Source organism: Vanellus vanellus (assembly GCF_965231255.1).
Source record: "Vanellus vanellus genome assembly, chromosome: 8".
Taxonomy (NCBI): Eukaryota; Metazoa; Chordata; class Aves; order Charadriiformes; family Charadriidae; genus Vanellus; species Vanellus vanellus.
Window position 1 is genome coordinate 3,082,811 of NC_138913.1, and position 15,507 is coordinate 3,098,317.

Here is a 15,507-nt window from a genome sequence, read left to right on the forward strand (position 1 = left end):
AAAGAAGGATCCTAAACTTAAGCTCCAGAAACCACATGTAGGGGCCTGTTTCATTTCCAGCAGTGCTGAGACTTGGCAGCTCCCACCGAGGTCAATGCCTATTTCTCAGTACTCAGCTGGAAGCACCACACAGGTACCTGATGTACGTTACATGATATACGAGAAATGTCTGTAGCTTTGGAAGATCTGAATCTAGGCTGTAATACAGTATGTGGTGCAGAAAAGCACACTGCAACTCTTTACAGTTATGGTCAGCAACCAAATTTATCTGGAAATGCCCTAAGACAGCAACATTCATCATAGCTTCATTAACAACAGGAATCAGTAAACCTTACTAAAGCATCAGCTACCACAAAGCACAGCAGTGTCTCCAACAACTCACGAATGCAGACAAGGTAAAGAAAGATCCTCTATATTATTTACACTTAGTTATGCAGCTTCATCTCTGCTGACAGTTACTGTAATACTATTTAATAGGATGCGTTGGTTTTGGCCAATGTATTTGTATTGTTTTCTGCACAAACATTTTCATTACACTTGAAATTATCTCTCTCTTGGAAGCGGCCTCCCACAGCTAATTCCACATGCTCTCCAAACGAGCTTTGCATTTTTTCTGGAGGATAAAGTACTTCTGAGTTATGTAATTCTGGTCCATCTGGTGGTATGGTTTGGCTTACATGGATCTGATCTTCTGTACAACTGATAATTATTTACAGCATTTGCTAACTCTGGCCATTTTATGAACATTTTCAGTCCTATATACACAGAAAAAAAAGGATAATGTTTTGTCAAGAATTAAAAATTCCCATTTTGTATTAAAAGAAGCCTTAGAAAGCTAGTAATCAGCTCTGAACTGTGAAGATTACCTCCATGGTTCTCCTCTTAATTAACGTTATTTCAAAGTTCTTCCACTCCCAGCGTTGCTCCACGACATGGGCAAAAATGACATGTCCATTTCCACATGCTCCAGCTAGTTGCGTGCCATCAATAGACCAAGCAATATTAAATATGCTGCCAGTGTTTGGCTTCTCTAAAGCATAAGACCACTTGCAGAAAAAGAGAAAAGAATTCTTAATTTTTTTGGTACATTTTGGAATTGATTTATTGTGCTAAAGAGATTTGCGTGACTGTAATTTTTTAAAAAGCATCAATGAACTAACTTTTAATTACAATTTGAATAAGCAAAGCAAAGAGATGAGATTTCTTAGGTCAGATTCCTGAAAAGCAGGGATAAAAAAGGTACAGCAGAAACAAAAAACATCACAATGCCTGAAATACATCAGGTAAAAGTTACCTAGTCGCAATACATTTAAAGTGTGTCTAGTCATTCATGAATCTAGACAATCACTACATAAAAATTAAGTGAACATACTTAGAAACAATTATACTGGTTACATAGGTGCAACGGGTTACGGTCTTAAGTGTTTATGCTGCAGTGAGAGCAGCTCCTGAACATAAATGGCGAGGCCCAGGCAAAATCGGTCGGTATAAACAAGGCACTCCTATCCCAGTACACAGAGAATGGCAAAGCCCTCGTGTTGCTTCTTTCCGCGCGTCCAATGTAAGGGACATTGGTGGATTACGAAAAGCTCTGAAAGCGATGCCTGTATGCCGTTTTCCTCCTAAGACAAAAAAGAAGCCAGACACCTTGCCTACCTTCTTCTCTGTCTCTGGTGTTACTGTACAAGGGAAGGACGTATGAGAAATTTCCAATTGCTACATTTGCAATAACAACAAGAAATGGAATCGTTACTGCAACCAAAGCAGCGACAGCTGGCCCAGCTTTGGAGAGAACCAGAAACAACAGCTCTGTGTGTTGTGTTTGGTTTAGACTAATTAAGAGGTGCTCACAGAGGAGTATCACAGTTTAATATTGTGGAGGCACACGTCAAATAACTGTATTTCAGAACTTTATCATCAGAGTAAGTAGTGTATCTACTTTCCTATGGAGCTAGAAATTCAAACAGTCAGCAAAATGGCATCATTGTACATTTTCCTGGTAACTGGATTTTGCAAGGTGGAAAGGCTCACTTGGACCTAAAGAACAAGTTCAATAAGAACGCATTTCTGTGGTATTGCTGTTAACACTCTCCTTTGTCTTCTACTACAGGTTTGCATCATCTACTACTATTAAAAAATAGTTATCAGTTTGGTTTGTTGTTTTTTTAAGCGGAGGCCCCGGATTATCGGGATAGCGGGAAGCTGTGAAAGCAGCAGTGGGTGGAAGCTTGCCACGTGGGACAGATCGGGGACCAGGAGACGCGCGGCTCTGCCCAAGCAGGCAGCCAGCCTCAGGCAAACGGCAGAGATTACACAGCAGCTCGTGAACTGTGGGCTGGCAGCTAAAGGATGCATTTAATAAAAAAATAAAGGAGCTTTACACTCTCTAGCAACAGGGTGTAAGCTGCATTTAATGTTTGAATTCTTTGCCTGCCTCTGCACAGGGCACATTGCCCCCCATCCTGCCCACGCGGCTCCACAAGTCGCCCGTTCCAGTGCAACGGGGATACACAGGCACAGCATGTACCTTGACGAAACAGCGCCTGATTTCTTATCCTTTGACTTCCCCCCATATTTTCATTCTCCCTGTTAGCATTGCAAAAAATGAAATTATAACCCCCCCTAGCACAAAGAACAAGGAAGAGGTATTAAAACTAGCATTTGCTTTTTTTTCCTTCTGATTCATAGCATGAAGGTAGGTACAAGAGAAGCTTATATTTAGTATTAAACCTAATTTTGTTCCTTTTCAAAATTTAATTTTTTTTCTCCAGTGAAGAACTTTATTCTTAAATTCCCCCAGCCTTATGTACAAGACTCCTTGAAAGTTTAGCCAGAAGAATTTTCAGGCCAAGACACTTGTTTTCTATTTCTTGCATCTCAGAAAAACAGTTCATACAAATCACCCCAAATCTCCAAACAAGTGTTTCCCTGAAAATGCATGACAAAAAATGAAATAACTTTTTTTACAGACTTTTAGGAAGACATTAAACCAGGTTTTAAAACAAGAAGCAAACCTCAACTATCACCTCTTCAGAACAGAATACTTTAAAAAGCATTTAGCAATTGAAGAACTACCTGAATATTCAAATACATTTGAAATCTTAAGAATCAAATCAGTAAAAAAAAAACAAAACAGAAAAATCAAATCAGAAAAAAAACCATGTGATTGAAGTTAAATGTAGACATTGGATTCTCACGACTTTTGGATACATGATACTACACCAAAGGGGAGACAGCTGGAAGAAAATACTCGCCTAATGTTTCTAACACGTTTCGTATTCTGATTTCTTTTGCAGTACACATAAACCCCAAGAAATATTAAGTCCTTCAAGCAGTCTTCAAATAATTTAAGAAATGAAATTGCAAAAATTACAGTAAAAGAAAGGTGTCAAACTTAAATGTTCAACAGCAGGGAAACACAATGGGATGAAATTCAACCTCCCAGTTGTGCTAATGATTTGCAGAATAGGATGGAAGATGACCTGCTGAGTTAAGGCTCTTTTACTGCCCCCGCGCATACGGGTGAGCAAAAGACAATGTCAGCACTGACTGCATTTCCAATTTGAAGCACTCAAATTTAAGGTTTCAGCTTCCATGCCTCTTGGCTGACAGACATGCCATTCCCTGCCTATATGATCTACAGTTGGGGAAGGCAATTGCAATTTTTGGAGAAAAGTCTATAACCTACTCTTCCGTCTCAACAGGATGTACACTGTATGAAACACTCTATAGTAATTAAGAGCATAATATTTAACTATGTCTGACAGCCTTCTATGGCAAATGACTCAGCTCTTGAGGTTGTAGGACGAATGATTGTAACAATCACACCCAGAGAATGCTTGAAATGCCCTGCATCTGAGACATATTTTTCACAGCTGGCCAGATGTGATCTATCTGAGAACGGTTTAAAGAAGTACTATTTCAAAACTGAATATTGGGATCCTCCCAAACAGACAAGGCTGTTTCTAAGGTCATTTCCCTTAGATCAAGACTCTACTCATCAGCCAGAATGAATAATAAAGGGGCATCAAGCCATCAACTAAGAACCAGTTTAAGGAGCTTGAAGAATGCAGCTTTGGTGCTACTTTCTTATGCACAGCACATGTACTGCACCTCTGAAAGAATACATTTCCAAAACTACTACTTTTTTTTTTTTAACTAGAAGCCTTTTTATTTTCCCCAGGTATTTGAAATACTCAGTAAAATATTTCCAGATTACAACCTAATTTTTTTTTTTAAATATATATAGCAATTACAAAGTTTTATTTTCCAGTTATTTTTGAAAACTCTCAGTATAATCCAGACCACTCCAATGATTCATTCTCCCTGCAGATGTCTAGGACATTTATCATATGCACAAAATGTTATAATAAAAATCATTCAGCTCTCCATTTGTAAGATAGGAACAATTTTAAAAATCCAAAATAGCTGTTATGTATTTCCTCGATACACCGAGTTAAAAAAAAAGGGGTATGAAAATGACTATATGAATGGCTGCTTGAATGTTGTTCTAACATTAGCTGCAATATTATACTTTGGTATTACTGTTTGGCTTACAGTTTTCCTGTGTCATAATTAATTTTTCACTTAATTCAACGAACTCTCTCAAGAACAAAAACAGTAGTTATGAAAGTCTCATTATATTATATAATTACATAAAACCAGTAACTTAAGCTTCCCTTTTCTGATTGCACAATGTAGTAAAAAAGATGACGTACTATAGTCATTGAATACTGTCTGACTTCCATAAATGGAAACCAAGCAGGCTCTTGAGATGTCAGTGAAAACGTTTCAATGAGCAGATTCAGAGAACTCTGTGTCCTGGGAACAAGGACAGTCTTTCACATGTGTAACACTGATGCTCCAAGACTCAATATGAAGGTTCTAGTTAGTTATTTTCTGGACTGGATGCAATAAATTAGGAATGGTTATCCACATAATACCACAGTACAAATGTTTTGGAAAAAAAAAAAAATAGTGATTGATTTCTTATATTTTAAATTATAAGAGCAATACCGATGTCAGCTGTGCAAAGGACACTTGGCTGTTCCTGGCTGGTCTCTCTTGCGGCTGTTTACCAGTATGTGGAGTTTTGAACAGGGAATGCTGACATAAGCTGAACCAAAGCTGATGCTGCTGAACCTCCCCGTGATGTCATGATCTACGCAGCATAACCAATCCACTGACTTTATTAATAGTCTTTGCCTATTATTTTGCCTTTGTTTATGAAAAGAAAATATGCAATCTCCCCCGCAAACCATTCCAGGAATCAGAGCGCAGAATAGACTAACAGCGAATACATGCTCTTCTCCTTTTATGCCCCAATTGAAATAAACTGAGACGAGTGTGCTACAACCAGTCTCTGATCCAAGTCTGACACAGAAATGTTTCAGGTCCTCATCACTGAGGACCTCTATTTTTTTTTTTTTAAGTGAAGGCTCAGTTTTCCTTGTGCCCCATAGAGCATTTCACATTAGTGCAGAGGGAGCTGACATCTGAAAATACATTATAGTCTGAATGTCCATTAAAACCTGTGAATCAGCTCTCACTGCTTCTGAGTGACGAACCAACACTTTAGTGCAAACTGCCCAGAAGCTTCTCATCAGAAAATGACTATTAATTTTCTGCTGCAACTGAAGGCAAATCAGATCTTACAAGATTATAAAAATCAATTATCCAAAGCAAATCCATACTTAGGTGCATTAGAACCACTTAAACATACACACATATATGGAATTAGCTCATGGGTAATATATACGTATATACGTCTATATAAGGCTCCCGCCGATATTTTATTGAGTATAAAATATAATGATATTTTACAATACAAGACATATCAGGCTTTCAATTCCTACCAAACAGGAATCCACAAAAGATTCTACAAACCAGAGACAACATATGTAACTGGAAGTAAGGAAATCCAGTGCTACATGTGAATATAGGGCAATTTACCTGAAAAGGAGAAACTATCCTTGACACAACTGAAATACAAAACTATGAAGGATTCCTGTTGCCTTCTTAAACATTTGTTGGTCTTGACCCCCGTCATTAATGTGAATTATCAAGAACTAAGCCACAACCTCCAGGTGAGGTATGAAACTGCGTATTAGAAGAACAAAGCCAAACAGACGATATGCGAAATTCTCCTGAAATCCAAGCACATTCTCACAATTATGAGACCCAAGAACTAAAAATAGGATGACAAACTGTACCATATAAATTCTTAACCTTAGAAAATGAAACAATGATGTAGTTCTTTAAATAGATTATTACTTCCATAGATGATCCATATGTTTTCATTTTCTTCCAGAAGTTACTTTAGCCAATTCCAATAAATTAAAATTATGCCAACTTGGAAAGAATTGGTCAACAACATAACTCCATGGGAAACCTTTATGTAATATTTTTTCTTTTATTGAGCTACAAAGAATTCAGGATCATGACTGTTAATAAAGGTAGATGAAATAGAGACAGCGCAGAAAAAAAAAACTTTATTTTTGTTACACTGCCAAAAGCATATATCTCTGTGAAACAAGACTAAAACTAAATGTAATGGGATCAAAGCTCATTGTAACTATAGAAAACAGATTTGCTTGGGTTTTCATAGTGCTCTAGTTTAAGACAATTCAGCGCTATCAGAATAATATGAAAACATAAGCACTATATACATTCACTTTCAAAATCTCGCTCTCTCTTTTATATTTGTATAATATCTAATGTTAATTTAAAGGATAAATTATGTTAATTTTACAATATCCACACAATTTACTGTCCTGAATGAAAACCATGGCTTTAATGCTAAACGCTTAAATTATTTTCAAAGTTTCTCCGTAGATACCTGCTACATTGTAGTTTTAAAATTCTTGGATGTTTTATTTTTTCCTCATTTGTCGATAGCTTAAAAAAATAGAGAAAGAAGGACAAACAAAAAGTTATGCTAACTATTTAACATATGACCAACCCTGGACATCAAATTAATGTAATCAAGTTTCATTAAGTTCAAGTCTGTATCTTTTTGAGAAAAAGCTCAATTGAAACACGTTACCATAGAGCTCAGTATTTTTTAGCCATAGCACCATACTCATACTTGTTTTAAATGGGGTGGAGGATGTGAAGTAGTTGTTGCACTTGCAGAATATTTTCCTTTATTTTCCTTTATTTTCTACTTGAACTTACAAATTTATGCAGAGAATTGCTTTCATTAAAGAATTTGCTAAGTATAGTGATGAAATCAACGTAAAAGTTAATCAAAGGGCAAGATTTAACTGTCAAACAAACATCAATCTATTTATGAAAACAGATTGTAGATAAACTTCACCAGAAAAATAGAAGTTCAACAAGAAGAGTACAATTACTTTGGAAAATAACAACAACCAAAAATCAAATCAAACTGATCAATCCCCATTAAGGCCAAATAGTAAATAAATCATTAATGGAAGAAAATCTAAAAGGCTTCCCCAAAACAAATGCATAAATACATTCAGCATTATTAAAATATAAATTTGATGCCCATCTTTGCTGACTTCTGTTGGCAATTTGAAAAGAATGCATTCGACCACAGTGCTTCGCTTTAAATTTTTTTATCAATTATCCTTCTACACTCTCCAAAGCACTGGGAAAGCAACCTGTCTTTGGAGCAGATGGGTATGGTCCGTTTTCTAAGATATTTATGTGGGAGTGGAGTGGGGAAGGAGGAAATCAGTGAATTTCAGTCATTCTTACCATCTCTTACTGTGTAAATATTTTGACCTGATCAGTAATGTCAAGGGAAGCATGCAGAGCCACAGGAAATAGCTTACATAAATGAACTTTTTAAGCACTGCCCTCCATCCAAGTGATTAGATTCTGAAAAGCTGCGAACACCAGGAAGGCTAAAGTCTATCCATCAATACATCCAGCTTTACATTTCAATATATATACTTTAAAATTAATCTTAATGCTTTCTCTGCAGCATTAATGAACACGGGCACTAAAGCAGACAACAAATTTCAGCATTAAATATATTTTGTTTGGTATTCTGTAGGATAGCCATAATAATCTCTTTTAGATACATAATGTTATCGAAGCAAAAGTGATTTTTAAATGAAGAAATAAAACTTCTAAAGTTACTATTATATTTGTAGTTTTTTACTATGAAGCTGCTGGAACAAAGCATGCAGGTAGAAAGAATAGGAGAAAGGAATATACAGTAACAGAATTTAATTTAATTATGTCCCCAAACTGAACACATATGCCAGAGAAGAGTTAATGATATATGTATCGCCTGATGGCTCCCTGAGGAGCAATTTGCCAATACAGCTCCATTACATCAGACATAATAAAAATGTCTATGTTGACCAGTAAAAGCCAGGTCTGGTTCTCTTCAAACTCCATCACTCTGGTGGTATGTGAATCATTCTTCCTTTCCCCTCAATACTAGCAAAGCTAGCTCTTTACTAACTATTTACATTTAATGTCAGGAAAGAAACTTTCATGAAAAATTGTGACTTTTGAAGATAATAAATTATTGCTAGCTGCTAAACAGACAAAAGCATCCGGCACTAGCTACTGTACATGTCTCTGTTTCTTTGACAGTGGAGTATTAAACCAGGTAGAGGAACCCTTAATTATCTGAAAAAATAAACCTGCATTCAAATGTCAAAGTCCACGAGCCTGTTCAATATTGAATGCTGATTAAAAAATTACTGGTTTTCAGCTAGCAGGAGCTGGAACCATAGTTATAGCAAATTATATTACATAATAACTAGCAAGAAAAACAGTAAGGCCCTGGGGATCGGAAACAAAAGCTATATGCTACAAAACAGCATACATGACAGCAGAAAAAGACATCTAGTATTTTTCTTCCTTTTCCGCTGCACCAGTCTTTGCCACACTTAAGCATAAATCTATATTGAGTGAAAAACGCAATTTAAATTGTTAGCCTCACCCACACAAGACTGTATCTATTTCAGTTTACCGCTTGCTGATACAGCTCAGTGATCCTGGTACTCAGAAAGGAGATGAAAAGTGGTTGTGGAAAAAGAGGACATGATTTAAAGTGCTGTTTTGAGAAGAAAATACTAATGGCTCGTCTGATTGTTTACATCAGTGTATGTTACATAATGCAGTCCAACACAGATGCAATTATACTAATTTAAATTGCTTTATACAAATATGCCTTATTTGGCTTCATCAAGTAAAACATAGTATACATAAATAAACACTTCTACAACAGCGTATTTATATAGGGAGATGGAAAGGCTACAGTCAGGGTAAATTACTGCTTTAATTACATTCTAAGTAGAGTTACGTGGCATATTAAATGGAGAAAAATCTTCCTATCCACCTTGCCTAGGAATAAAAGCTTTGAGGCAATCCTAAAGGCCCCTTCTAAGGGAATCAGCAAGTGCATCAGGAGATACGTGCAGCGAGCTGCTAAAGATACAATCTCACCCTCATTGCCTAACATTAACCAAAGCAGAAAAACACCAGGGAGGGGAACAGATGTCCCCACTGGTGATGTAGCCACTTAACAACCATCTGAGTGTCCCATCCTCTAACAAGCAAGGCATGACTGTACAATCTTTATGACTGTATGCATAGAGACACTTTATCCTTTTCTTCTGCAAAGAGAAATAGTATACAACTTTGAAGAAAACAAAGGCAGATAAACCTAACAGTAAGACATACCCTCTTTTAAAAGAATAATTTCAGTGATGAAAAACATTAAATGATGGAAAGTGAAATCTGCTATCCAGCCTTATACTAAACAGACAGGAAATACCTTCTTTACTCCATTATCTTTTATACCTACTTCAGTATCTTTTACACCTACCTGAGTGGTACCCCACTTTTTAGCTCAAGTTCATACCTCAGGCTCCAACTCTACTCATTACTTTACTCTCCGATCTTCCTAATGTGTTTGTAACACACAGGCAATAAAAATCTCCTTAAAATAAAAATCTTAAAAATGCAGATATCAAAATAAAACAACTTTTTTCAAAATCAGAAATGTAATACTTTCCCAAAGACAACTGCAAGTACTTTTGTTTTACTTCAAGATAATTATCAACAAATTTTACTTATACAGATTAAGTAGCGTTAGGATTTTTTCAAAGCAAGGAAGAGGAAAAGGCACAGACTGTAGAAGCAATCCCTACTTCAAATTTAACGCCTGGCTTACGCTTATTTCTGTCAGTCAAGATTACTAAAACCATAATCAATATAGAAAACGAAATATAAAGACTTAGAGATCTTATCCTGCGTGCCTCTTCTGATATAATTTTTAAAGGCCCTTCACAAATATAAAAATACTTGAAACACATAGTCCAAGTTCATGGTAAGGAGAACCATGCTCCACTGAAGGTGCCCAAAACCACCATAGCAAACGCTGTTTTCCCAATCTGAGCCAAAGAGCAACAAACACAACAAGAAAAGAGGGAGAGAATGGGACAATAAAAGTCCAAAACCAGCAAGGTACGATGCAATGCAAGTCTGAACCAAAAGCTGCAGAACCACAGGAAATCCACAGAGACAATCAGGTGAACCTGTGCTCTGGGCTAACTTACTTAGAATACCAATGAAGGTAGATGAAACTGCATTAAATTAATTTTAATTGGAGACCAAGTTGGTAAAAACCCTAGGTCAAAACCAACAAACTGGGAGTAAAGCTTCAAGTAAAAAGAAAAATAATTAAACAAGTGAGAAAGAAAGGCTCCTAAAGGAGATAACTGTTGAGAAACAAAGGTAAGGCAATAATCTCTGTTACTTCTTAAAAGAGATGCTTGTTATCTCTCTTTTTTTAAGAAAAAAAGCTAAAAAATTCACAGAAAAAATTAATGTCCTGAAAGGCATAGTATTATTAAAAAAACTTTATTCAACCCAAAACATATTTAGAAGTGCAGCTAAGCAGATCAAGAAGGCACTATCTTAGCCAGATGCACCCAGCAGAAAGGTGCTGGAAGTCATGATTAGTTTTTGCTAGTAAAAATACCTGCCTGTACATGTATATCATCAGGAATATATACCGTATTATCAATAAATTTGTACAATTCCACATCTGCTATTTCTCAGTGTTGTTACTTACCCCAGTTTTATCGCATAGACGCAAAGTATGAAAAGACCCTACAGCAAATAACTCTCCATCCACAGCCCAGGCAACAGATGTTATAGGATATTCATGGGGCTGCGAGCTGTACAGTAGGCGTCCGTAGCTGTCCCAAACCTTCAAAAAAATTTAAATATATATCTATATGAACATAGTCTGGGCCTACCTTTACTTATTCTAGAGCTATCATTTTCCCTCATGATCACAGGAGTTGCAGAAATATACTAAGTTGTTTCAGTGCCTTTTTGTGTAACTAGAAAAATCACATATATTATAGTTCACTTTTCATTAAAGGTTGTTCCTAATCAATATTGGTTTGTTTAATGCAATAGACTTTGCTTTGCTGCTATGGCAAATGTCACATTATTCTGTATAAAATATTTTGAATTTAAAAGATTTGTTTCCTGCAAAATACTCTAAGTCTGTAAAATAAACACTAGGTTTATTCCATTTGCACTCATTTCCCAACAACGTGGCACACCTCCTCAAATTTCCAAACCAAAGAGGTTTTCTCATTGATTGAAATCAACAGAATACCAGCAAGCCCGTTCAGAGTGACGTAATTTGATTTTAACACTCCAATTATTATTTTCTTTTAATTTCTTAATTGTGTATGTTTTCATGACAGCCATTATACACTTATAGAATGATACAACCAACATATGACACAATTAAAATTATATTCCTACTTAAGGGAAGAAACACAATATGTGCTTTCCATTTTGGATACAGAATATACTAACCAAAAAAATTCCTAAGGGATTCACTAATGCTCCTGAATGAAAAACAGTAGCTTTATCTCCTCTAATTTTATGTCATTACCTTTTTCAGTATATGCCATAGCTTATACTATTTCAAGTAATAATTTCTATATTTCTATATATTTTCCCTTCGAAGTTTGTTTCACTTGCATTTTACCTATTTTTATCTGCTGTACTTTTTTAAAAAAATAAATCTAATTTTATGCTACTAGGCAGAGCAAGATGTATTTACAAATACCACAACTTACGGTAACAAGTTTTTCTTGAAAACTGAAAGACTTCTCATTTAATTTTGAGCTTCCAAGTATTATTAAAATTAGAAAACATCAAAATGCCTAATATCTTTTTCGGTCATTTAGTCTACCTAAAAAGTTAACCAGTACTCACCTTATATTTACAGTCTTCACCTGCAGAAAGAATAAGATCATTAACCGAGTTCCAGTCAGTTTTTAAAATAAGTCCATCATGGGCTTTCCACTGAAATGGAAAAAAATAAATTAAACATAGATGCCACAAGTCTGACAACTTCTATTTTTAATATTTATCATTCATCATTTAGTGGCATTCATACACTCCAATGTAGATCAGGGTTTTCAACAGCACAAATGCACAGACGTCATCTCTTCTGCAGAAAAATATATTAAATACAGCCTGAACACGGCCTAATAAAAGCATAACAATCTGCACTAAAAGGATGTTCTAAATTATTGCTGCTGTATCTCTCTGCCTTTTCGTCACAAATGAAAAGGGAAAGGCTTCTGTGTCTTTTTGCATTTTCTTTATTTACGAAAATTTTTTGTTTAGGGGATGAACAATCCCCTTACTCTCAAAACACAAAAAAAAAAAGGTGAGAGGGGGATAGCAGCAGGGGGTGAGAAATGAGTGGTACACATGTCACATGGAAAATTTTAGCACAAACAATTTTTGGCAAAACTGTAAATAACTAAAAAAATTTTTCACATGGAAGTGTGAGACAGCCTTAATATACTAATGATACCTGCAAAACTTTAGCATTTGGCTGAAGCGGTTTAATAATCAGCTGCTTCCCTGAAGTATAGAGCACTTTTTCAGAATCAGGTCCCCAGGCAACTGAGTACACTGGTGTTCCTGTAGACAGAAAGAAAGAAACATCACATTTCTTATGACTTATCAAATTATGCAGAAACTGCTGTAGCCATTTCAAACTGGTTACTTAAAATCATACATCAAAAATTCAGGAGTGGGAGAAAGCCAAACTGGGGGCAACCATTTGTCCTCCACACTTGTCTGACTGCACCTATGGCCACGTTGACTGGTTCACTTGATGTTTTAGCCAGCCACAGGAACAGCAGTAAGAGACAGACACAACCCAGAAGGACAACTCTGAAGGCTTTAGCTCATGCTGCATATCCTTCCAACGCTCCTCAAGGACATAAAAATACATAGAGTGAAGTCCTGGCAAATTCACTTGAGTAAACCATCAAATACCTACCACTTTCAACGGGGCCACTCTAAATTTAACTCTGAACAAAATTCTATGCAAAACTAACAATGAATTGATGGCTTGTCTACTACATCTGGGTTACTGAAAACACGTATCACTTTACTACTGCTACAAGTATCTCCTTTTCTCATATTGCACCTATCCATTTTTACAATGCATCACTTAAGACCTACTGATTTTATTGCAAGGTCTGTCCTAGCAGACTCTGACTACATTTACCACTTGCTTCTTCATTTCATGCTCTCTCTAAAACCACCTCTGGAAGAATTAAGTTCACCAAATTTCTTCTCCTCTTATAAGATTTCTTCTTCAGTCAAATCATCTTCATAACTAGACAATTTTGTTTCTTCAGCTTCACTGAACCTCATGTATATAGCCCCATTTGTCTTTGTTTCCCGGCTCCTAAAATACAAATAAAAATCTGACCAATTTATTCCAAGACATAATGGAGTGAAATAAGATGGGATTGTCCTTCTCACCATTGGGTCACCTTTCATCTTTAAGGTGCTTCTCTCTCACCTTGATGTACTGATCCCCTGGCTCATGGTTAACCAGGACACTACAAAGATTTGTGACATCCCCTTCCATCTGTACAATTTTCTCTATTATATCAAACAAAGCCCTTCATGGTCAGTTTACTTTTAAGGTCTATCCGCATTGTGGCATCTTTCATACAGTATTAAAATTTTAACTCTTCCCACCTGATCACAAAGCCAGCCTTCAATGCCTAGCTGTCACATCTTCAGATCTTCTCTCTTGCTGTTTAGTTTGCAGACACTTCCTACAAATACCCACTAAACCACTTCACATTTACCTTGAAATTCCCGCAAACTCATTTGCCAGAATACCTACAATATGATTAAATCCAATGCTGAGACAACTGACTGTGATGCCGACCCATACCTAATTTAAAACCAACAAATATTTGTATCAGAAGTAAGCCCAGCAGCTCAGGTAGATGGTCTACCATGCCACCACCTATCATTTTAATAGTGGGTTTCTGATACTGCATCTCTCTCAAACCTCATTATCTGTTGCCATGTACCACGCTATTAATTTGTAAAACTTTTTATAAGTGAACAGTTTTACACAGCTCCAGAAAACAAACAGTAATAGCTGCATTTTATATTTACTTAATCTTTTATACTCTGATACAATTTTTATTCACAATTGACACTCGAAAGACAGAAAAATCAATGTGACAGCAGTCATCCTAATACTTAGCAACATCAGAAAATACCTCTTTTCACCTAAAATGGTGAGACTGAACATAAATGTGGGTAGAAAAAGCTTTGTATTGCACCTAAATTATTCTTTGTAAGATGTTGGGGTTCCATAATTAAGTCTCTAACAGAACACATTTTTGTTTTGCTGCACGTATAAAAACCCAAACACCCCATACACAAGCAACTTGCAAAACAAATGACAACAAATAAAACTAGAAAGAGTGGCCTGTAGACTTCACAGAACTTTTGACAATTAATTGAAAATATTTTTGTTTGCAGATTGAAAACTCGAGAATGGTACATCTAGAATAAAACTGACTGTTCCGTTTTGAAATCATGTTATGTTGCAGTTTTCAAGTGACCTTTTTTGAAAATAGAGGAAAGTAAAAAATGACACGGAAAAATCATCCAGGGAAAAAAAAAAAAAAAAATCAGACTTGCCAACTATGCAAATATTTTCCATAGTACTTGACAGGATTAGTCTCCCCTGAAGAAGAAGAATCAAAGTATTACGCTACTTGATCCCTTGCAAATAAAACTAAGAAAGTTAGGTAAAGAGCATGTCCAAACATTTATTTCTATCACAGCAAAAGCCCTGTAACAATGGACAGCAAGTTTCAGCACGGCCTCAACATCACACTGCATATAAAACTGCAAGGAGGGAGAATGTCAGACCACTCTCTTTCCTTTTGTAAAACTTGCTTGCATTATCTTCTGAAATGGGAACGAGAAGGCTTATTTCAGGCTTCTGTTTTTCTCTAACAGCCTTAAGATCCTCACTGGCAGAAATGGGGCCTTTGAAGACACGATTCATCTGTCTAAATGCAAGCACCTAGGCAATGTGCTGCACCTAGGGGACTCTCAGATACCCACGTGGAGCTTATGGACACGACACAGGACCTGGGGGAGATCCATCGCCTCCTGGAATAGATTTGGAGGTTAGGCAGAATA

General features: G+C 36.2%; 1 protein-coding gene across 1 annotated transcript in view; it reads right to left on the reverse strand.

Moving 5' to 3' along the window:
* The window catches only part of IFT80 (intraflagellar transport 80), a 51,616-nt gene that overhangs the window by 20,260 nt on the left and 15,849 nt on the right, over window positions 1-15,507 (reverse strand). Inside the window, exons 4-7 of the mRNA XM_082487362.1 lie at window positions 12,845-12,954; window positions 12,235-12,324; window positions 11,066-11,203; window positions 867-1,046 (exon numbers count right to left, since the gene is read on the reverse strand). Of these exons, the coding sequence (XP_082343488.1) occupies window positions 867-1,046; window positions 11,066-11,203; window positions 12,235-12,324; window positions 12,845-12,954 (518 nt within the window). The remainder of the gene's footprint in view (window positions 1-866; window positions 1,047-11,065; window positions 11,204-12,234; window positions 12,325-12,844; window positions 12,955-15,507) is intronic.